This window comes from Oncorhynchus mykiss, chromosome 7 (assembly GCF_013265735.2).
Source record: "Oncorhynchus mykiss isolate Arlee chromosome 7, USDA_OmykA_1.1, whole genome shotgun sequence".
Lineage (NCBI taxonomy): Eukaryota > Metazoa > Chordata > Actinopteri > Salmoniformes > Salmonidae > Oncorhynchus > Oncorhynchus mykiss.
In genome coordinates this window covers 30,005,816-30,030,298 of record NC_048571.1, presented here as the reverse complement: position 1 = coordinate 30,030,298, position 24,483 = coordinate 30,005,816, and the positions used below count along the sequence as shown (strand labels likewise).

The 24,483-nt window shown below is 42.2% G+C and overlaps 1 protein-coding gene and 1 pseudogene across 1 annotated transcript; one reads left to right on the top strand and one right to left on the bottom strand.

The window, feature by feature from the left end:
• Nucleotides 1–2,096: 2,096 nt before the first annotated feature.
• Nucleotides 2,097–3,596, top strand: LOC118965350 (annotated as a pseudogene).
• Nucleotides 3,597–14,246: 10,650 nt separating this feature from the next.
• On the bottom strand, nucleotides 14,247–20,631 carry LOC110527626 (zinc finger protein 239-like). The gene is made up of 2 exons (XM_021609028.2): nucleotides 20,021–20,631; nucleotides 14,247–18,032 (listed from the first exon to the last, which is right to left on the bottom strand). Exons 1-2 carry the CDS (start codon nucleotides 20,361–20,363, stop codon nucleotides 17,326–17,328), a joined length of 1,050 nt encoding a protein of 349 aa, XP_021464703.2. The 5' UTR covers nucleotides 20,364–20,631; the 3' UTR covers nucleotides 14,247–17,325.
• Nucleotides 20,632–24,483: the final 3,852 nt, after the last annotated feature.

Below are 24,483 nucleotides of genomic sequence, written 5' to 3'. Positions count from 1 at the left end.
AGGCTTTACAGCGAAAGCACACAATGCGATTATCTGAGGACAGCGCCCGCATACAAACACATGAAAATCATTTTTCAACCAGGCAGGGGCAACACAAAAGTCAGAAATAGCGATATAATTAATGCCTTACCTTTGAAGATCTTCTTCTGTTGGCGCTCCAAAATGTCCCAGAAGCATCACAAATGGTCCTTTTGTTCGATAATGTCCTTCTTTATGTCACAAAAATGTCAATTTATCTGGCGCGTTTGATTCAGAAATACACCGGTTTCAACTCGCCCAACATGCCTACAAAGTATCTAATAAGTTGCCTGTAAAACTTGGTTCAAACATTTCAAACCACGTTCCTATACCAACCTCAGTTACCCTAAAACGTAAATAATCTATAAAATTTAAGAAGGAATAAACTGTTTCTAATACTGGATAAAAACAACGTGTAGCGCGCTCCTGTTCACGCGCACCAAAACAGTAGAGTCCACCTTGAGTGACACGTACAATGAATAGGACTACTTCTTCATTTCTCTAAAGAAAAACATAGAACAATTTCTAAAGACTGTTGACATCTAGTGGAAGCCATAGGAACTGCAACCAGGTTCCTAATAATAAGGGTGTCCCATAGAAACCCATTGGAAATCCTATGACCTCAATCCCTGGATGAATTTTCTCAGGTTTTCTGGATGTCAAAATCCTGCCCCCTACCCTAGTGAAGTTAAACAGCTTGGAAAATTCCAGAAAATGATGTCATGGCTTTAGAATCTTATGATTGGCTAATTGACATCATTTGAGTCAATTGGAGGTGTACCTGTGGATGTATTTCAAGGCCTACATTCAAACTCAGTGCCTCTTTGCTTGACATCTTGGGAAAATCAAAAGAAATCAGCCAAGACCTCCGAAAAAAAATTGTAGACCTCCACAAGTCTGGTTCATCCTTGGGAGCAAATGTCAAATGCCTGGAGGTACCACATTCTGTACAAACAATTGTACGCAAGTATAAACACCATGGGACCATGCAGCCATCACATGCACATGGGGACAAAGATCTTACTTTTTGGAGAAATGTCCTCTGGTCTGATGAAACTAAAATAGAACTGTTTGGCCATGATGATCGTTATGTTTGGAGGAAAAAGGGGGAGGCTTGCAAGCCGAAGAACACCATCCCAACCGTGAAGCACGGTGGTGGCAGCATCATGTTGTGGGGGTGCTTTTCTGCAGGAGGGACTGGTACACTTCACAAATAGATGGCATCATGAGGTATGGAAATTATGTTGATGTATTGAAGTAACATCTCAAGACATCAGTCAGGAAGTTAAGAATGTGAAATGTCAGAATAATAGTAGAGATAATTATTTATTTCAGCTTTTAATTCTTTCATAACATTCCCAGTGGGTCAGAAGTTTACATACACTCGAATAGTATTTGGTAGCATTGCCTTTACATTTTTTTACTTGGGTCAAACGATTTGGGTAGCCTTCCACAAGCTTCCCACAATAAGTTGAGTGAATTTTTGCCCATTCCTCTTGACAGAGCTGGTGTAACTGAGTCAGGTTTGTAGGCCTCCATGCTCGCACACACTTTTTCAGTTCTGCCCACAAATTCTCTATGGGATTGAGGTAAGGGCTTTGTGATGGCCACTTCAATACCTTAACTCTGTTGTCCTTAAGCCATTTTGCCACAACTTTGGAAGTAGGCTTGGGGTCATTGTCCATTTGGAAGACCCATTTGTGACCAAGCTTTAACTAGGCAAGTCAGTTAAGAACAAATTCTTATTTTCAATGACGACCTAGGAACAGTGGGTTAACTGCCTGTTCAGGTGCAGAACTACAGATTTGTACCTTGTCAGCTCGGGGATATGAACTTGCAACCTTTCGGTTACTAGTCCAACGCTCTGTGTGTGTTTGTGTTTTACAGATGGCAGAGAAAAGCAGAGCACCAGTGTGGGACTATTAAATGGAATTGGCACCAGGGAAAACAAGGTGTCTTATTTGTAAAAAAAAAGATGTAAGCATGTGGTCAGCAACGGCTAAATCTAAAAATACCACTAGCCTGAAGGAATAACCTTAAGAACACCGACCCAAAAGCCCATAAGGAAGCAATGATGAAAAAAGCAAACGCAAATTCTTCACAAGGAAAAAGTGATACAGACACGTCACAGACATCGCAGGCTATATACAATCTTACAACTTTTTAATAAACAAGCAAAATGGCAGGACGAAGACCCAAGGGCCAAGAAGATGGATGTAGCAATTATTGAGATTATTGCCACTGACAACCAGCCATTCGCAATGGTGTCTGACGTTGATTTTCAGTGGCTGATTACTCTTGCTGAACCCCGGTACAGGATCAAAGATAAAAATATTTTCGCATCGAGATACTAGATAAAACACATGAAAGAGTTGTGATGAAAATGAAGAATCTGGTGGCACCAGTCAATGCTCCACACATGGCATTCACAACTGACTGCTGGTCAGGCACTACAGAGTCCCTGATGAGCCTTACTGGACATTTCATTGACAATGTCTGGACAAGAAAGCAGGTTGTGCTGAATGTCAAGACTATGACTGGATCACACACAGGAAACTACATCAGAGAGATGTTTTTGACTATGTTGGAATACTGGGAAATCCACACAGCATGTGTAGTGCTGGTCCTCAGGGACAGTGGGGCAAACATGGTGAAAGGTATGAGACTGGCAGAGCATCTAGACTTCAGCTGCAGTGCGCTCACCCTATAGCTTGTAATCAATGATGGCCTATCCAGTCAGAGCTGTGCTAGACATTATTGCCATGTTGAAGAGCTGTGCAACTCACTTTGACCACTCTGTACTGGCCAAACAGAGGCTGAGGGCCATTCAGGAAGAGCTTGGCCTCCCCAAACACAGCATCATCCAAGCAGTTCAAACTCGCTGGAACTCAACACTACACATGTTGCAGAGGATGTTTGAACAGAGGCATGCACTGAATGTGTATGCAGGTGAATACGGACACATCAGCAGTTTGTCTGCTGCACAGTTGGACATTGTCTCTAACCTAATTGAGACTCTGGCACCTATGGAGGAGGTGACACTGGAGATGAGCCACTACAACTCTACAGCAGCATGCACAATCTCCAGTGTGTCGGTGCTGAAGCTGATGCTACAGCAGGAGGGTTCTTCTACTCAAGGCATCAAAACTTTATGGAAGACTGTTAAGGGATTTTTTATCAATAATTACTAATTATGTATACATTTCAATCAGGACTGACTAATCAGAATAGTATTATGTTACTGTATAGATGTATGAATTTTCTTTTAATCCTAGTACTGAATATAATGTGTGTAATTATAATCAAGAATTAGAACATTGACTGTCTGTTCCTTGGTAGAAATGAATGAAGTTATCGTCAGACTGGCTAGAATGCTTATCTACACAGGAAGACCTTTGCTCGGTCATAAATTATCTAAATTGGTGGGAGACTATGTGGGAAGGCTTGAGAACTATACTGCCATTGTACTGGAGTGGAGAAGAGACGGGACAGTTCGAAAACTAATGATGTCATTTTCAGTTTATAACCTGTGGTAAATTGTATCGTGTTCAGTACTCTCGAGAATAAACACTACTGATTGATTTTGAGACTGGTCTCTGTCCATTTTATGCAAATAAGGGTCTTACAAATTCTTATGAGTGGGCAGAGTGTTTGATTTGATTTTATTAGGATCTCTTTTAGTCCCCATTTGGACTAATCTTCCAAGAGTCATTAACATTAAAATACAATTTATAATACAAACACACTTTCACAAACATACATACATACATAATACACTAGCATAATGACCCAATAAATACTCAATCTAATAATATTTTTTTGTAAAAAAAAAATATATATTCTTCATCTACTATAGTCCCACAACATTTCTATATACTATATTTAAATTGTTTTTAAATAATATGTAAACTTATATATTGAAAGGTTTCTAGTTTGCTCAGTTAATTTATTCAATTTCTTTATTGCTCTAAATCGAAATGTTATTTTGCCCATTTCTTTTTTCTGTCTGGATAACGCATAGATGGTGGACAATCTATTCCTAGTATTTCCAGAATGTCTGTCTCTTACCAACTGAATACCATTGTGAATAGAACTTGGCCATTTTAAATGATGTATATTATAAAATAAGATAAGCATGTTTTTTTCAATTATCTTGTCGATTGATGACCAACCAAGAACACTGCGCATGACTGCAACAGAAGAACCATATCTCCGCCTTAAAACAATCCTTGCTGCTTTATTCTGTGCATTCTGCAGCCTCCTAACTTCACTAGATGATGCATTTCCCCAGACCACCAAACAATAGTTTAATTGAATTGGTTAAATGAAACAAATTAATTTAATTCCTGTAACAAAGACCATGTTGGACAGTCTGACAAGCAGGTTCTCCAAGGCCGAGGAGACAAAGTGCCTGGTGCTGGAACTGTCCTGGATCCACTTTACAAGAGCTATGCCTTCAGCTCAGGGACAGCACTAGAGAAAGCAAAAGAGTGGCTGAAGGAGGAGTCTGTCCTACTAAGGAAACCAAATCCCAGAGCCACAGCAGATGGGACGAGTGAAGAGGAGGACCCAGATCCTGGTTCAAAAAGGCAAAGAGTCCAGGTAGATCAGCCACTCAGTCTGGTGGACAGCCTCTACGCTAGAATCCTTGGAAGCCAAGAGGGGAGGGCTGAAGTCCAGGGAATTTTTTAAATTGAGTTTGAGCGTTACCTCACAGAAACTGTCATTGACAGAAAGAGCGGCTTGCCTTTTGGAGTGGTGGAAGCAGAATGAGGACAGACTTCAATCATTCGCTCCACTGGCAAAGACGTTTCTCTGTCCCCCACCTTCTTCGGTCCCAAGCGAGAGAGTGTTCAGTGAGGGGTGGTCATTTATGATAAGCGGAGGAGCTGACTGACAGGGGAGCATGCAGACAAGCTCTGCTTTCTGCACTACAACCTAAAACTTCTGAACTGGGAATATTGAATACCCATGAAAGCTGGTGGTTCCTTTTAACATATGTTCCCATGTTATTTGAGACTAAATTGATTTTATTTATGGATTATATTAAGTTAAAATAAAAGTGTTCATTGTTCATTCAGTATTGTTGCAATTGTCATTATTACAAAAATGTCTGTGTATATATATAAAAACAATTTAAAAAATCGTCCGATTAACCGGTATCGGCTTTTTTTGGTCCTCCAATAATCGGTATTGGCGTTGAAAAATCATAATCGGTCGACCTCTAGTAGAAACAATAACAAAGCGTACTCCCCGCTCGTTTCGGTAAAAAGCTGAGTGTTGGGGCTGGAGAAATGCAACCATCCATGACATCAACATTAACCATGTTTTGAGGATATACAGTGTTTGTTTATATTTACTGACAAACATTGGAGTAAAACAAAACGCTGATTGCTCCTTAAAGATAACATGTTGGGACAATCTAATAGGAGATATTGAGGACTACAGTATTTCAGGCATTGTCATTGGATGCGTTTGATCAATCGTTAACGTTTTGTTGATGGTCCACTCTTGATGTTCTACATGTTACAGTGTAGCTTCAGCCATTCTGTCACGCCCTGGCCATAGAGGCTTTTTATTCTCTATTTTGGTTAGGCCAGGGTGTGACTAGGGTGGGCATATTATTTCATTTTTTCTATGTTTTGTATTTCTATGTCTTGGCCTAGTATGGTTCTCAATCAGGGACAGCTGTCTATCGTTGTCTCTGATTGAGAACCATACATAGGTACCCTTTTCCCCCACCTGTTTTGTGGGAAGTTAATTTTGACTTTGATCAGGGCACATAGCCCAAAGCTTCACGGTTTGGTTTTGTTCTTTGTTTTGTCGGTGTCATTTTTAAATAAAGAAAATGTACGCTTACCATGCTGCACCTTGGTCCAGTCCTTCAGCCAGCCGTGACAGAACTTCCCACCACCAACGGACCAAGCAGCATGGTAAGGTGGACACCTGGACATGGGAGGACGTTCTGGATGACAAGGGAGTCTACTCATGGGAGGAGATCCTGGCGGGAAGGGATCGCCTTCCATGGGAACAGGTGGAGGCAGCTAGGAGAGCAGAGGCAGCCGGAGAGAGGAACCAGCGAACACGGCTGGCAAGGAAGCCCGAGAGGCAGCCCCCCCAATTTTTTTAGGGAGAGGCCACGGGGAGTGTGGCAGAGTAAGGAAGCAGACTTGAGCCAACTCCCCATACTTACCGTGGCGAGCATGGGACTGGTCAGGCCCCGTGCTATGGGGTGATGGGCACGGTACCGAGGCGGAGTATTCACAGGCCGGTATGCTCGGTGCCAGCGTCCCGCATTTGCCGGAGGGAAGCTTGCATCCAGCCAGAATGGCTTCTTTTACTGTAACATCCTCTCACTGAAACGTCTTTCTCTTCTTCTTTCACGGTAACAGCCTCACCCTCTACTTGTTTTTGTATTGTAACATCCTTCTCTTCCTCCTCCTCTTCTTTTACTGTAACATCCTCCTCCTCTTTCACTTTGAACGTATCTTCCTCTTCTTTCAATGAAACGTCTTTCTCTTCATCTTTCACAGGAACAGCCCCACCCTCTGCTTGTTTTTCTATTGTAACATCCTTTTCTTCCTTCTCCTCTTTGACGAGAGCTTCTTTCTCCGTCCAGCAGACCTCCTCTTCTTTATCAGGAGGAGAGTAGCTTAGTGAACTCATGGTCGGGGATGTTAGCTAGCTAGCATTAGCGACTAGCTTAGTCCTAAACTAGCTGACAAACAACGTAAATCTATATTTAAATGGACCAACAATTACATACGACAGAAGTGTGTTTAATACACAGCGACTAAAAGACGCACATCGCCATCTGCTGACTGGAGTGGGCAACGCAGTTGAGGAACCAAAATGTTAATTTTTCATTTATTTCATAAAAGTTTAATATTATATTAAGTCGTTCAAAGAGAAGCATGTGTTGATTGTTTTAAATTCTCACTCATTAAAAAACGAATCAAACTTTACACATATTTGCATTGAACCATACTTCTGACATGGATCATTTTGACCCCAGAGGCATATCTTTGATCATAGCCAAAATGTGGTTTATTCAGTTCTTCCAATTTTTCACGACTTTGTCAATAAACTTGTTCTTAATAAATATAAATCATGGTTTAGTGTTTCTGTATCAATATGGACTTTTAACAAATTCAACTCCTTTGGAGTCATATTGACTGTTTATTTCATATCAAAATCACATTTTATTGGTCACTTACACGTGTTTAGCAGATGTTATTGCGGGTGTAGTGAAATGCTTGTGTTTCTAGCTCCGACAGTGCAGTAATATCTAACAAGTTATATCTAACTATTTCACAACATATAACCAATACACACATATCTAAGTATTTGAATCTAAGTTTCTCTGTAGACATGGTCCATCCCACCAGAGTGTGGAGGGGCTCCTGTATCAGTGGTTTTGACGAGATAGACACCTGCAGACACACAGTATAGTGCCTCTCATGTACTCTCCTAAGATTGGACTTTTCTACACCACGTATCATGTGACTGTACAAAACTGCCAATTGTAGAAAACTCTGCCAGCAGTAGAACATTCTGCCAGAGGTATACAGTGCATTTGTTAAGTATTCAGACACCTTCACTTTTTCCACATTTTGTTACGTTACAGCCTTATTCTAAAATTTAATCATTTTCCCCCCTCATCAATCTACACACAATACCCCATAATGACAAACCAAATACATTTTTTTTTACATTTTTGCAAATGTATTTACTTAAGTATTCAGACCCTTTACTATGAGACTCAACTGAACTCAGATGCATCCTGAATTACATTGATCATCCTTGAGATGTTTCTACAACTTGATTGGAGTCCACTTGTGGTAAATTTAATTGATTAGACATGATTTAGAAAGGCACACACCTGTCTTTATAAGGTCCCACAGATTACAGTGCATGTCAGAGCAAAATCCAAGCCATGAGGTCAAAGGAATTGTCCATAGAGCTCTGAGACAGGACTGTGTCGAGGCACAGATCTGGGGAAAGATACCAAAAAATGTCTTCAGCATTGAAGGTCGGCAAGAACACAGTGGCCTCTATCATTCTTAAATGGAAGAAGTTTGGAACCACCAAGACTCTTCCTAAAGCTGGCCGCCCGGCCAAACTGAAATCGGGGGAGAAGGGCCTTGGTCAGGGAGGTGAACAAGAACCCGATGTTCACTCTGACAGAGCTCCAGAGATCCTCTGTGGAGATGGGAGAACCTTCCAGAAGGACGACCATCTCTGCAGCACTCCACCAATCAAGACCTAAATGTAGCAATGATTAAATTGTCAACATTTATTTCAATGGACAATTCTGTGAACTGTTCTGTGAAAGGTGTCGAGATGTGAGAGAGATGACATGCAGGAGCTTTCAGGGATTTGTAGTCTTGCATGTCATCTACTTTGATGCTAATTAGCCTTTTCTAATCCAAGAGTAAAGAGAGACAAATATATTGATACAAGTATTTGTATTTATTATGGATCCCCATTAGTTCCTGCCAAGGCAGCAGCTACTCTTTCTGGAGTCTATTATGGATCTGTTACAGGAATTAAATTCCTCTGTTTAAATACCCAATTAAAATCAAACACTCTGTCAATTCATAAGAGGTTGTAAGACCCTTATTGGTGTAAAATGGACAGAGACAAGCCTTTGAAATCAACCAGCTGCGTTTATTCTCATGAGTACTGCTCCTTACACATTTTACCACAGGTTCTAAACTTAAAATGACGTCATTAGTTTCAGTCCCAGCCCGTGTCATCTCCGCTCTAGTACAAAGGCTGTATGGTTCTCACATCGTCTCTCCCTATTAAGATGATATATGACTGAGCTTAGGACAGCTGGTGTAGATAAGCCTTCTAGCCAGTCTGGCGATATAGTTCAGTCATTTCTACCAAGGTACAGACAGTCATTGTTCTAATTCTTGATTATATTTACACACATTCAGTACTAGGATTAAAAATAAAATTCATACATATACAGTAACATAATAGTATTCTGATTAGTACATATACAGTAACATAATAGTATTCTGATTAGTCAGTCCTGATTGAAATGTATACATAATTAGTCATTATTGATTAAAAAAAATCCCCTTAACAGGATCCCCATTAGTCCCTCCCAAGACAGCAGCTACTCTTCCTGGGGTTTATTATGGATACCAATTAGTTCCTGCCAAGTAAGGTCAAGGAGCGTGCCAGCCTGCCTGAACCGCCCCTTTAAAGCAAAAGGTATAAATGATGGGTTATGAACTAACAGGTATAAATGATGGGTTATGAACGAACAGGTATAAATGATGTGTTATGAACTAACAGGTATAAATGATGGGTTATGAATTAACAGGTATAAATGATCAGTAATGAACTAACAGGTATAATTGATGGGTTATAAACTAACAAGTATAAATGATGGGTTATGAATAAACAGGTATAAATGATGGGTTATTAATTAACCGTTATTAATAATGGGTTATGACCTAACAGGTATAAATGATGGGATATGAACTAACAGATATAAATGATGGGTTATGAACTAACAGGTATAAATGATGGGTTATGAACTAACAGGTATAAATGATGGGTTATGAATGAATAACTTTTTTGGAATAGGGGGCAGCATTTTCACTTTTGGATGAATAGCGTGCCCAAACTGAACGGCCTCCTACTCTGTCCCAGATGCAATTATATGCATATGCAGATATATGTATATGCATTACATATATGCATTATTAGTAGTAATGGATAGATAACACTCTTAATTTTCTAAAACTGTTTGAATTATGTCTGTGAGTATAACAGAACTCATATGGCAGACAAAAACCTGAGAAGAAATCCAAACAGGAAGTGAGAAATCGATTTTCAAAACAGTGCCTGTTGAAATCCCTGTAAGATTTGGAAGTGCTTGCACTTCCTAGGGCTTCCACTAGATGTCACCGTCTTTAGACACTGGTTTTAGTACTCTACTGTAAAGGAGGGGCTCATAATTGCTTTTTGAGTGAGTGGTCTGGCAGAGAGCCTGGGTCTCATGACGCGCACTCCCGACAGAGTATGCTCTCGTTCCAATGCTTTTCTTCAAGTCAATGAAATTCTTCGGTTGGAACCTTATTGGTGATTTAAGTTAAAAATCCTAAAGATTGATTGCATACATCATTTGACTTGTTTCTACAACCTGTAACGGAACTTTTCAAGTTTTTGTCTGGAGGAAGTGCTCGCGCCTCATGAAGATGGATTACTGGGCTGAACACGCTAACAACAGGGATTCCTAGAAGTGCTTTCTGATGAAAATCATCAAAGGTAAGTGAATATTTATATTTACTAATCTTGACTCCAAAATAGCAGAGTTTTCTTTGGCTGAATTGGGTACTGAGCGCCGTTCTCAGATTATGCTTTTTCCGCAAAGTTTTAAAAAAATCTGACACAGCGGTTGCATAGAAGATAAGTCTATCTTTAATTCTGTGAATAACACTTGCATCTTTAATCAATGTTTATTATGAGTATTTCTGCAAAATCACCGGATGTTTTGGGATCAAAACATTACCGCACGTAATGCGCCAATGTAAACTGATATTTTTGGATATAAATATGCACATTATCGAACAAAACATACATATATTGTGTAACATGATGTCCTATGAGTGTCATCTGATGAAATTCATCAAAGGTTAGTGATTAATGTTGATTTTTGGCGGCACTGGCACTGGACGTGGCCCCCACTCCACCATAGTCTTAGTCCACCTTAGTAGCGTCCTTTGAGCGGCGACCCTCGCCGCCAACCTAGGACTTGCAACCCTGCTAAAGGGCCCCACTGGACGGAGGGACGGCTCCGGACTGAGGGACGGCTCCGGACTGAGGGGCGGCTCCGGACTGAGGGGCGGCTCCGGACTGAGGGGCGGCTCCGGACTGAGGGGCGGCTCCGGACTGAGGGGCGGCTCCGGACTGAGGGGCGGCTCCGGACTGAGGGGCGGCTCCTGGCTGGCTGGTGGCTCCTGGCTGGCTGGCGGCTCCTGGCTGGCTGGCGGCTCTGGCGGCTGCTGGCTGGCGGGTCTGGCGGCTCCTGGCTGGCTGGCGGCCCAGGACAGACGGGAGACTCTGGCGGCCCAGGACAGACGGGAGACTCTGGCGGCCCAGGACAGACGGGAGACTCTGGCGGCCCAGGACAAACGGGAGACTCTGGCGGCCCAGGACAGACGGGAGACTCTGGCGGCCCAGGACAGACGGGAGACTCTGGCGGCCCAGGACAGACGGGAGACTCTGGCGGCCCAGGACAGACGGGAGACTCTGGCGGCCCAGGACAGACGGGAGACTCTGGCGGCCCAGGACAGACGGGAGACTCTGGCGGCCCAGGACAGACGGGAGACTCTGGCGGCCCAGGACAGACGGGAGACTCTGGCGGCCCAGGACAGACGGGAGACTCTGGCGGCCCAGGACAGACGGGAGACTCTGGCGGCCCAGGACAGACGGGAGACTCTGGCGGCCCAGGACAGACGGGAGACTCTGGCGGCCCAGGACAGACGGGAGACTCTGGCGGCCCAGGACAGACGGGAGACTCTGGCCGCTCAGGACAGACGGGAGACTCTGGCCGCTCAGGACAGACGGGAGACTCTGGCCGCTCAGGACAGACGGGAGACTCTGGCCGCTCAGGACAGACGGGAGACTCTGGCCGCTCAGGACAGACGGGAGACTCTGGCCGCTCAGGACAGACGGGAGACTCTGGCCGCTCAGGACAGACGGGAGACTCTGGCGGCCCAGGACAGACGGGAGACTCTGGCGGCTCAGGACAGACGGGAGACCCTGGCCGCTCTGGACAGACGGGAGACCCTGGCCGCTCTGGAGAGACGGGAGACCCTGGCCGCTCTGGAGAGACGGGAGACCCTGGCCGCTCTGGAGAGACGGGAGACTCTGGCAGCGCTGGACAGGCACCTGTAGGCAAAAGACGGAGGGACAGCCTGGTGCGGGGGGCTGCCACCGGAGGGCTGGTGCGTGGAGGTAGCACTGGATAGACCGGACCGTGAAGGCGCACTGGAGATCTCGAGAGCAGGGCTGGCACCATCCACCCTGGCTGGATTTTCACCCTACCCCGGCAGATGTGGGGAGCTGGGATGTAGCGCACCGGGCTAAGCACGCGTACTGGGGACACCGTGCGTTCCACCGCATAACACGGTGCCTGACCAGTACAACGCCCGCCACGGTTAGCACGGCTAGGAGCGCTGTAGCGCTGAGCTGGCACAGGACGTGCAGGGCTAGGGAGGTGCACAGGAGGCCTGGTGCGTGAGGCTGGCACAGTCTTCACCAGACGACTACCTCAGGACGAGTATGGAAAGCTGACCCAGGTGACATCAATTTCCAATTTTTGAACACTGCAACACTATACAAAAACAATAAACCAATAATGACCGTGAAGCTATAATAAGAACTGTGCTGACACAAGCAACTAACATAGACAATCACCCACAACCCACAATGACAAAACAGGCTACCTAAATATGGTTCCCAATCAGAGACAATGACTAACACCTGCCTCTGATTGAGAACCCTATCAGGCCAAACACAGAAACAGACAAACTAGACATCCAACATAGAACACACCCTGACCAAACAAAACATAGAAACATACAAAGCAAATTATGGTCAGGGTGTGACAGTTATGAACTAACAGGTATAAATTAACATGTATAAATGATGGGTTATGAATGAACACATCCCCTCCAGGCATTTCAATACATTCAGGATTTCTTTCTTAGGATTTCTGCAATATGCAAATATGTTCCTTGCAATTATTCAAATATTTAGTTTATTTCATGAGAGCAACAAGATAATTAATGATTTCTGAACAACCATTTTTTTATTTAATGTCTATTAATAGTATCTTATCAACTTTATTTCACTTGGTGATGTTTCATTATAGAGAACATAACATGACAATACATGACATCTAAGTAGCTGAATATGCTTATGGACTAACAGTTTAACAGTCTGAAAGACACAACTCATGTTATTCTGGTTAAACAGTGAGAGACTAGTTGATTACGGACTAACAGTCTAACAGTTTGATTGGCACAACTCATGTTATTCTGGTTAATTAAACAGTGAGAGACTAGTTGATTATGGACTAACAGTCTGAATGACACTACTTATGTTATTCTGGTTGAACAGTGAGAGACTAGTTGATTATGGACTAACAGTCTGAATGACACTACTTATGTTATTCTGGTTGAACAGTGAGAGACTAGTTGATTATGGACTAACAGTCTAACAGTATGAAGGACACAACTCATGTTATTCTGGTTAAACAGTGAAAGACTAGTTGATAAAGGAGTGGGGATTTTTTTACAATTAGGAAATAATATGTCATGTTTTTCTCGTACCTCAGCCAGCATTGTGAATGGTGTTGTGGAAATTTCCTGTATTTACCAAATCATGAGAGCAAACCACACACAAGTCAGAGTTATCTTAAAGTCCATCTTTAATTATATGAGCTCCATCACAACCCTGTGACTCTCAGATCAATTCAGTGTCTATCAATGAATTCTCTGAGAGTCCTTACACATTGCAACTGAGATCCTTTATAGCAAAGACATACATAGCCAGACAGCATTGGCCATAAATTATTGTTCAGCTTTGTCTCCTAAACTATGTTCTTTCCTCGCTCTCAGGACCATAAAACAAAACCTATCAACAGGCATATATCAAATACCCCCTCCTTGACAAAATCACAGAGACACAGTGACTGGCACACAGACATTGTGGAGCCAAGAGATAATTGATTTAAAAGATATGTTTACATATGAAGACAAGCTTGACCCCTCCCCTCTATGCAGCCCAAGTAACTGACCCCATGTCAGAGAACAGATAACTGCAACCGGCCAACAGTATTATCCAAAAATAGACATTCTGATGAGAAGTAACTCACAAGCATATAATGAATATAAAACATCTTATCTAGGTTACCCAACTAATTCTGATTATTCCCCAACAATGGTTTGGAAATAATGTCATGTTTTACTCGTACCTTTTTTTTCATTTTCAACAAATGCACTGGGTTGGTTAAAAAGTGATACTAAACTTACATGCCATGCACTATATTGACATAGTGGAAGATTTAGTGAATTTATACTGTTTTTCATACTAAGATGGACAAAGATATGTGTTGCTTTTGCACATATTTGTTAATTGGTTTAGCAAGAGGCTGTTGATTGGTCAGTCATCGGGTTAATTTCTTTTGCAATATGTTCAAATCAAGCTTTATTTATACAGCACATTTCAGACATGGATGCAACACAATGACTTCACAGGAAAATATGTTTAGAAAACATTGAAAATAAAAAGAAATATTTACTACACAACAATAATAGGATAAAAAACAGAAGAATAACAACTGAAAGACTAATGAGCACCCTAAGGAAATGTCATTGATTACAATATTAACAATTGGATGCAACATCCAACCCTAACAAGATGGACAAGCCAACACATTCTAACTAACGAGGTGATACCAATCGGTTCGCCATACGTGCTGGGGTGGAAATTCTACCCATAATCAATAATGAGGAGGCGCAAAATTAATAATCAATCAAGGTTTTTACTTTTATTAAAATACTTGTTTTTACAAGGAGGCTTGCTTCTGGGTTATAAACTATCTCAGGATAGGTGCAACCTCAGAGATGACGTACAATGGTTCCAAACACCAACCCCACACATCCTGTGTCAGACCTTGGGCCCCAAATACAATCTGCCCCTAGGAGTAGGTGACTGACGCACAGACACTGTGGAGACAAGTGATTGGTTCCCCATTACTCACACCATCCCTTCACATGTTTCGCAATAAACACACAGTTCACATATGGAAACAATGTTTCCTTCTGATCTCCTTTGCCTTCCTCCCTGTTGATATTCTGCCTAGCAACAGGGACATGTGATAGATGCTAATATTCTGCATAGCAACCGGGAAATGTGATAGATGCTGATATTCTGCATAGCAACAGGGACATGTGATCGATAAGCCTGACATCTCGCTTCTTTGGACCCAAGGTGACTGAGGCCCATTTGAGGGGGGAAGTGCAGCTGCCAACACCAGATCCAGAAAGGAGACATTCTAATAGCAAGAGGTCAATAGTTCATAACAGCATATTCTACAGATAAGACATCTTAATTATCCATGTTACTTAGCTAATCATGATTTCTCCACCACAATCTTTCCTCAGAAACAGGCTCCAACACAATAGCTCTGTTACTGGTGTGCAGGAAAAAACCTTTACTCTGTGGAGGATCAAGAGGAACCAGTCAGTTTCTGTCATATTCTTGGCTGAGTGTCTGAACATCATGGGTTCATTCTACACACCCAGAACAGGCCTCTATCAACACACTTTTCTATGTTATAGGAGTTAGGTTCTTTACCAATCTCAAGCCCAATGCCTCGGCTTAAAGAATAATATTTTAATACACATGCATTAGTAAGGTTTAAAAGAAAATTCCCTCACAGTGCTAACGAGCTATATGTGCTAAAGTCCAACCTCAAAACATAAATGGAAAAACCAAAGCCTGTAACACCTTCCCCCTTAAGATTACAAATATATCCTATACTTTTGTTGGACAAGTTTACTCACCACCAACAGAAAACAACTTCCAATTCATATTAAAATCAACTACAATGCTTCACCTTCTACAATATAAACATGGTGTCTACTGGCTGTCACCAATTAAAAACAAGAAAAAACACATTTCTAAATATATATATTTTTCTACAATCTATTTTTGAAAAACTCACTAGCTTCTAGAACTCTCGTCCCCTTGGAACGAGCACAAACAAAACTCATCTCCAATACGTAAAAACATGCAGTCAAAATAAATTGTCATCCATGGTAACGCACTGGCTAAACACAAAACTTTTTGACTACACCCCGCTGGAGACAATCAACAACCAAGTTGTCCTTACCACGGACATGTCTGATTTCAAGAGGAAACTCCTGCAATATCCGTAGTAACTTTCCACCTCACTGCAGAGCTTCTCTCTCTTTTCAGGGTTCACTAGATAGGCATGTTGTTGGATCGGGGCCCAATCCCCAATGTCATGCTCTAGTACATTTGGTTTGGCACATCTGAGAATGAACCCTGATTGGTTGCATAAATAATTATTATTACTAAATGTAAATATGAAAACCAAATGTACACCCCTTTGTTAATATGTATTGGCAATAATTAACTTCATGGTGAGGCATGGATGTGTTTGAAATATGAAGTGATTTGAGACATGCTTCTTTGACAGTGGGAATAAAGACAATTACCATTTGAATGTTGCAAAGAAATACTGGAGTGATGTAAGAATGCGAATAAAATTGTTACAGACCAAGTTATTATACTGCGTCCATGTGTATAGGCTGCAAGTGAATTGAAAAAACAACATCTCAACTTTCACTTCAACTAAAACTGAACGTATATTGTACACCGGGCATAGTCTCCTTCTCAACCTCTTTTCAATGACATTTTGCTAGGTGGGATAGCCCAATGTCAAAACAAAGTTTTAATGTGTCCAAATCAATAACCAATATGCAGAAACAGTTTGTGATAAATTGAGCTATATAAACACAAACATCTGCCACAATAATACATATTACTTGTATTTTTTAAACAAGCATCTTACGTACTGCACAAGAACCAGAAACGCTGTTGTTTTGGCATGAAGCAATAAATCAGTGAAATCAATTAGGGGGGAAATCAGGTTGTACCTAACACAACTAAAAAAACACATAGAAATAGGAGATATCTTTCACCTCACTGGTTAGAGGACAATCTGCAGAAGACAGTCAGCTACATTTTGGAGAGATGCATTTAAATGTAGGGGTCGCTAAACAAATAAGGGCAACACTTAATTTGTCATCACTCATTAATATCATGTTGAAATCAATTCTGCCGAGAGGAGGGAGATGAGGTTGCACGTCCTGTTAAAACTAACAGCTCAAAAACCATATGGAATCTGAGAGTAATGTGTACATCACTGGTTGAGGACAATTTGTAGAAAACCTCTAGCTACATTTTTATTCAAGTGTAACTTGTGATTAAAGTGGGCCACCAACATAGTAAGTGTAAGACAGAACTTTTTTGTTACTCACTTTTTGTTAAATCATATAAATAGTACTCTTTCAATTCAGAGCCTGGATTTCCCCCCTGAGGCTAAAATCCATATCATGTTGAAATCAATAGAACAGGGGGCAAACATTTAGGGTTCTATATTGTGACATCATTAAAATACTCCTTGTACATTGTTAAACATTCTACATTCTGACATAATTTCATTGATATCATGAAACAACGCCTTCATGCATGTATTTTCTGATGTGTAATCAGAGAACATTTATCATAGTATCTCTTGTCACATTGAGAACAGCTAAAAGGTTTTTCTCCTGTGTGTGTTCTGTAGTGTAGAGTCAGTTTGCTAGATGTAGTAAAACTCTTCCCACATTCATCACAGCTATAAGGTTTCTCTCCTGTGTGTGTTCTCTGGTGTGATATCAGGCTGGTTGACTGAGTAAAACTCTTCCCACATTGAGTACAGCTATAAGGTTTCTCACCTGTGTGTATTCTTTGGTGTGATATCAGGTTGCTTAGCTGAGTAAAACTCTTCCCACATTGAGTACAGCTATATGGTTTCTCTCCTGTATGTATTCTCTGATGTACAGTCAGAAGGCCAGATGAAACAAAACTATTACCACATTGATCACAGCTATAAGGTTTCTCTCCTGTGTGTGTTCTCTGGTGTATCATCAGATTGCTAAATGTAGTAAAACTCTTCCCACATTGATCACAGCTATATGATTTCTCTCCTGTATGCGTTCTCTGGTGTGATTTTAATTGTCCTGAGAAAACAAAACTCTTCCCACAGTCAGAGCAGCGGTGAGTTCTCTTTCCTTTGGGTTTCTGCTGGTGTTTCTTGAGGTATCCTGGTCTGTAGAGACTCTTCTCTGCCTCGGCATCATGCGGTTGTTGAGGCTCCCCAGAGGATCCACGATAGTCACCTCTCTCTCCTGTGTGAACAACAAAGTCAGACAGATGTTTAAAGGCCCACAACAGAGGAAATCTCCTGTAAAAGGTTATGCCAACAGCGTAGCCATGAAGTGCAAGATCGGGAGTGCTACTCAAGGAAACTCACTTTAAGTTCTGTGTCTATTCACTTATTCACCACCGTGGGGGAAAACTCAGGGGAGTTCTCATAGGCTGACAGCAAAAATAGCCTCCATTTCCAGGTTGCTTATGAGTGCATTTCACACTACTTTTGGATTATAATTGTAAGGCTTTTTTGAATCTTAATATATTTGTGTTACTGGTCGCAAATCAACTGCCTTATTCTTCAACACTTCAACCAGTAAAATGCTCTTTGGCAAGCTTTAAAATCAGCCTGACAATGAGGGTTTGTACACTAAGTGTATGCCAATTGACCCATAACTTCACCTAAAAATAACATAGACCTAGTGTACACGTCCTGGTAATCTGTCTGGCCCTGCGAAGTTGTGAATGTTGACCTGTTTAAAGGTCTTACTCACATCGGCTGCGGAGAGCGTGATCACACAGTCGTCTGGAACAGCTGGTGCTCACATGCATGTTTCAGTGTTATTTGCCTCAAAGTACTTTTGCTCGTCTGGTAGACCGCCGGAGCCGGTGTAGTACGGTTCAATCTTAGTCCCTTATTGATGCTTTGCCTGTTTGATGGTTCGTCGGAGGGCATAGAGGGATTTCTTATAAGCTTCCAGGTTAGAGTCCCGCTCATTGAAAGCAGCAGCTCTAGCCTTTTAGCTCAGTGCGGATGTTGCCTGTAATCCATGGCTTCTGGTTGGGGTATATAAGTACAGTCACTGTGGGGACGTCATCGATGCACTTATTGATTAAGCCAATGACTGATGTGGTATACTCCTCAATGCCATCGGAAGAATCCCGGAACATATTCCAGTCTGTGCTAGCAAAACAGTCCAGTAGCTTAGCATCAGCTTTTTATTGACCGAGTCACTGGTGCTTCCTGCTTTCATTTTTGCTTTTAACATGCTGATAGAAGTGAGATAAAACAGATTTAAGTTTCCCTGCATTACAGTCCTCGGCCACAAGGCGCGCCGCCTCTGGATGAGCGTTTTCCTGTTTGTTTATGGCGGAATACAGCTCATTCAGTGCGGTCTTCGTGCATCGGTCTGTGGCGGTATGTAAACAGCTACGAAAAATACAGACAAACTTTCTAGGTAGATAGTGTGGTCTACCAGTAGGCTGTATCTCTCTAGGTCATGCCAGTGGGCTACAGTAGGTTGTATTTCTCTAGGTCATGCCAGTAGGCTACAGTAGGTTGTATCCAAGTGGAAACAATTATCAACCCAATGTGGAAAGTGTCGAATTTGGTCAACAACTAAATTAATGGCTAATTTGCTACGTGAGGTTTACTTGATCTAACAGAAGTTTTGTAATGATTAAGTTATTATGTGGACACATGACATACCGACAACTTTGATAAAAACACTATAGGAGTTGTCATCAGATCGCTATGCATATTCATGCTAGTAGCTTAGCATCATAGAACCCTCATAGAATGTAAACAATAGATTACAATAATAAGATCTATCCACCAATCCAAAGAAAGAATAGGTGGGAGCTAGACAACCCGCAGTGCCGCTTTGTGGACAACGACTCCCTTTGTTAGAACAGAGACATCTTGTCAGTACATCCATAATCTTTGGTGTAGCAAACCCAACTCTCGCATGGCACTATTGAGGTGCAAGGTGTGTCGTAAATCATCACTACACGAAAATCACAACATGCCGTGCCCCCCAGTCTGCGGTCAGCAGATAGACCCTTCTCAAATATATATGTTAAGTCACTTTTTGGAAACGGAACGGAGAAAACAAGGGGTAGCTTGTTCTCTACGTCGTCTGATTCTAGACATATCAGTCATCATCCTATGGGCCTCCATTGAAAAGGTATTGACGAACCAACTCCGAATATCCAAAGTGAAAAACCAATTTAAGGCGTTACTTACTGGTGTTAATCAGATCTCCTATCTCCTCCTCTTCATCTTTCAATGTGACAGTAATCTCCCCTTCCTTCTGCACTCCAAAAACGACATCCTCATCTTTATCTTCCTCCTCTTCTTTTACTGTAACATCCTCCTCCTCTTTCACTCTGAACGCGTCTTCCTCTTCTTTCACTGAAACGTCTTTCTCTTCTTCTTTCACTGTAACAGCATCACCCTCTACTTGTTTTACTGTGACATCCTCCTCTTCCTTCTCCTCTTTCGCGACAATGTTCAGCCCCAGAGCTTCTTCCTCCGTCCAGCAGCCCTCCTCTTCTGTAACAGGAGGAGAGTAGTTTAGGGAGCTCATGTTCGGGGATGTTAGCTAGCTAGCTATCATTAGCGAGTAGGCTAGTGCTAACTTAACCAGCCAGCTACTATAGCTGACTAATACAAAATAACATCAAATTAAATGAAATAGGTTAACAAGTAGATACGACAGAAGTGTGTCTAAAACACAGTAGCTAATATACATCGATAGCCGAAAGATTCAAGCTATACGCTATGTTGGCTAGCAAGCTACCTTGGTGATTAACGAGCTGTTTCTGAAGAACCGTCCACTAGATTATACGTCACGCTGGCAGCATCGCCTGAAAGACGCACATCGCCGTCTGCTGACCGGAGGGGAAACGCAGTTGAGGATCATATTTTATTTTTAGACAAAGATTATTTTAAATAGATTTAATTAAATAGTACTATTATATTGAGACATACAAAGACAGGAATGTGTTGATTGATTAGTGCGATTAAAAATGTTTCCTACGGCACATAAGTAGCTAGCTACTGTCGGTCTATACTGCTCCTACATGGTGTAACAATACATCATGTAGATGTATATAATGAACAGACTAGGTCTATACTGCTCCGACATTTTTGTATTTCTATTTATCACCTTTATTTAACCAGGTAGGCCAGTTGAGAACAAGTTCTCATTTACAACTGTGACCTGGCCAAGATAAAGCAAAGCAGTGCGACAAAAACAACAACACAGAGTTACACATGGAATAAACAAACATTCAGTTAATAACACAATTAGAAGATCGATATATATATTTTTTTTTAGGAATATTGTGAAACACGATCATTCCACTATTAATGCAGATATTATGGACATTTAAAACATGTAATTAAATTATAATTGTAGCTCCTTTAATTTAGACCCCAAATGTATTTGCTATAATGTGTGCCATTGCCCGGCTATTAAAAGGGACAGGCGACTATTTGAGACTCAGGAATGTTTGGTCACATGGAATCAAGTGGTCACTAGATGTCTACGGTGCCAAATATATTGTTAGTTGGGGGTGCTGGGAGTGCTGAGTGTGTTGATATAATGGTAATAATGTCAAAATCCCACTTTTAACAACCAAAAAGGTTATGCCCGGGTGGCACAGCGATCTAAGGTACTGCATCGCAGTGCTAGAGGCGTCACTACAGACCCAAGTTCGATCCCAGACTGTACCACAACCTGCTGTGATCGGGAGTCCCATAGGGCGGCACACAATTGGCCAAGCGTCGTCCGGGTTAGGGGAGGGTTTTGGCCAGGGGGGGCTTTACTTGGCTCATCGCATTCTAGCGACTCAAATCAAATCAGATTTTATTTGTCACATACACATGGTTAGCAGATGTTAATGCAAGTGTAGCGAAATGCTTGTGCTTCTAGTTCCGACAATGCAGTAATAACCAACGAGTAATCTAACCTAACAATTTCACGACAGCTACCTTATACACACAAGTGTAAAGGGATAAAGAATATGTACATAAAGATATATGAATGAGTGATAGTACAGAACGGCATAGGCAGGATGTAGTAGATGGTATCGAGTACAGTATATACATATGAGATGAATAATGTAGGGTATGTAAACATTATATTAAGTGGCATTGTTTAAAGTGGCTAGTAATATATTTTTTACATCAATTTTCCATTATTAAAGTGGCTGGAGTTGAGTCAGTATGTTGGCAGCAGCCACTCAATGTTAGTCTGATGGCCTTGAGATAGAAGCTGTTTTACAGCCTCTTGGTCCCAGCTTTGATGCACCTGTACTGACCTCGCCTTCTGTATGATAGCAGGGTGAACAGGCAGTGGCTCGGGTGGTTGTTGTCCTTGATGATCTTTTTGGCCTTCCTGTGACATCGGGTGGTGTAGGTGTCCTGGAGGGCAGGTAGTTTGCCACCGGTGATGCGTTGTGCAGACCTCACTACCCTCTGGAGAGACTCCTTTTTGCGGGCCGGGTGCCTGCAGGCTGACCTCGGTCGTCAGGTGAATGGTGTTTCCTCCGACATATTGGTGCGGCTTGCTTCCGGGTTAACTGGGCTGTTGTTAAGAAGCTCGGTTATGCGAGTCATGTTTCAGAGGAAGTATGACTTGACCTTCGCCTCCCCAGCCTGTTTTGGAGTTGCAAAGATGAGACAAGATTGAAATTGAGGAGAAAAGACGTGGGTAAAAGGATATTTATATTTTAAAAAAGGATATTAAAAAAAGGTTTCATCCAAACGTGGCAATAAACAACAGGCAACGTGACCGTGTCACAATGAACTCGAAAGTTTTACGTTTGGAACATAATTAAATCAAACGTTTTGCCATTGGGACGCTTGATGTAATTAAGTAATTATTATTTTCAGATATAAAGACTACGCTGTATCACCAAAAAACGGATTGCACCTTGCAAAACATCTGGGAAGAACATTACAGACATGGGGCGCAACAACTTCCAACTGTTCGACATTTGAAGCTGCACAAAGAACGGTAAGTCGTGGCTAATATAGCCGACAGCTATACAATATTTATGTTGCTAGTATAGCATGTAGGCCATCGTAACATTAAATCAATGTTCCTCCACACAGTCAGTCAGTGCGGGAACGTGAACATTGCACCCAAGATTGAGCTTCAACTGTCTAGGCAGTTGGTAGCCTAAATCCTGCCTGATTGTCGAACACAGAGTGCTGTTCGTAAAACCATTGACATATATATGCCTACTGTAACCACACACAGAGAGGGTGTATGTGTGTGTTAAGGTTGGGCGGTTGTGTACAAGCCTACATCGCCTGATTGCGCCCCATAGCTTGTCTTGACTTGTGACTTGAGTGCTAAGACTCTTGTAAAACAATGACTTGGTCCCACCTCTGGTATATACTGTATTCTATCCTATTCTACTGTATCTTAGTCTATGCCCCTCTGACATCACTCGTCCAAATATTTATATATTCTTAATTCCATTCATTTAGATTGTGTGTATTGTTAGATAATACTGGTTAGATATTACTGGACTGTTGGAGCTAGAAACACAAGCATTTTTCTACACCCGCAATAACATCTGCTAAACAAGTGTATGTGACAAATAAAATGTGATTTTATGTATTTTGGTCTACACTCTGTTTGACTACCCAGATCTGGTTTTGGAGGTCATTCTACACTCTGTGGATCTCCTGCATGTATTTTCTGATGTTTAATCAGACCACTTGAATGAGAGTATCTCTTGTCACATTGATCACAGCTATAAGGCTTCCCTCCTGTGTGGCTAAGTTCAAGTTGGGTACTGAGGGTACCGTAACCTATGAGCTGAAAGTCGTAGGCCGGAAAAAAAGTTTTTTGGGGGTAAATATTCTCAGCTGTTTTTGCTTTTCTTTTCAGTTTTACCTTTTTTGGAAGAGAGCGGGAGTGGAGATGGCGCAAAATTCTTCAAATAGGTCGGTCCCTGGGATCGGGCTGGCGAATACGGTCCGCTTTGTGTGGAAGGACAAGGAGATGGAGCCATTCGGACGTGAAACTTTTGGAAGGACTATCTTGATGTGGATCCTTAAACTGACAGGGAAGGATGTGTTTTGCCTCCTAGGTTACTCGTTGGAAGGAACTTATGATGTGGCTTTACACACAGAAGAAAAACACGACGAGATCCTGAAAAAGGTGAGAGAAGTGGAAGGTGCGAGGCTGATTTGCCACGACGAGGTAACCAGCTTGGCAAAACACAACAAAAACAATTTCAGGATTGTAACTGAACATTTATGATGAGGAGGTGAGGGCCTTTCTGGGGAGATACATGGATGACATCTCCTCAGCAAGGCACCTCAAGGACTCCCTGGGTTTTTGGAACAGGAGGAGAGACTCCCAGGCCCTCCTCAGGGAGGACCCAAAGGGACTGGGCGGCTACCTTCATCCTCCAGCTATGTTCTCCCTGGGGGCTGACAGGGGGACATTGTTTTATGCACGTCAGCCCCCGTTTTGTAGGCGTTGTATGGCCTACGGGCACATCCTAGCCTCGTGCAGCACAAGAAAGTACAGATTTTGTGGATCTAGGGAGCACGAGGCGAAGGACTGTGACGAGCTCACGGCATGCCACTGGTGTGGCTCGTCAGCACACCTGTGGCAGTAATGCCCGGCTCCCGGCTCGTCAGAGGTCATATGTGTCTGCGGCTGGGGGGAGGAGGGGGGA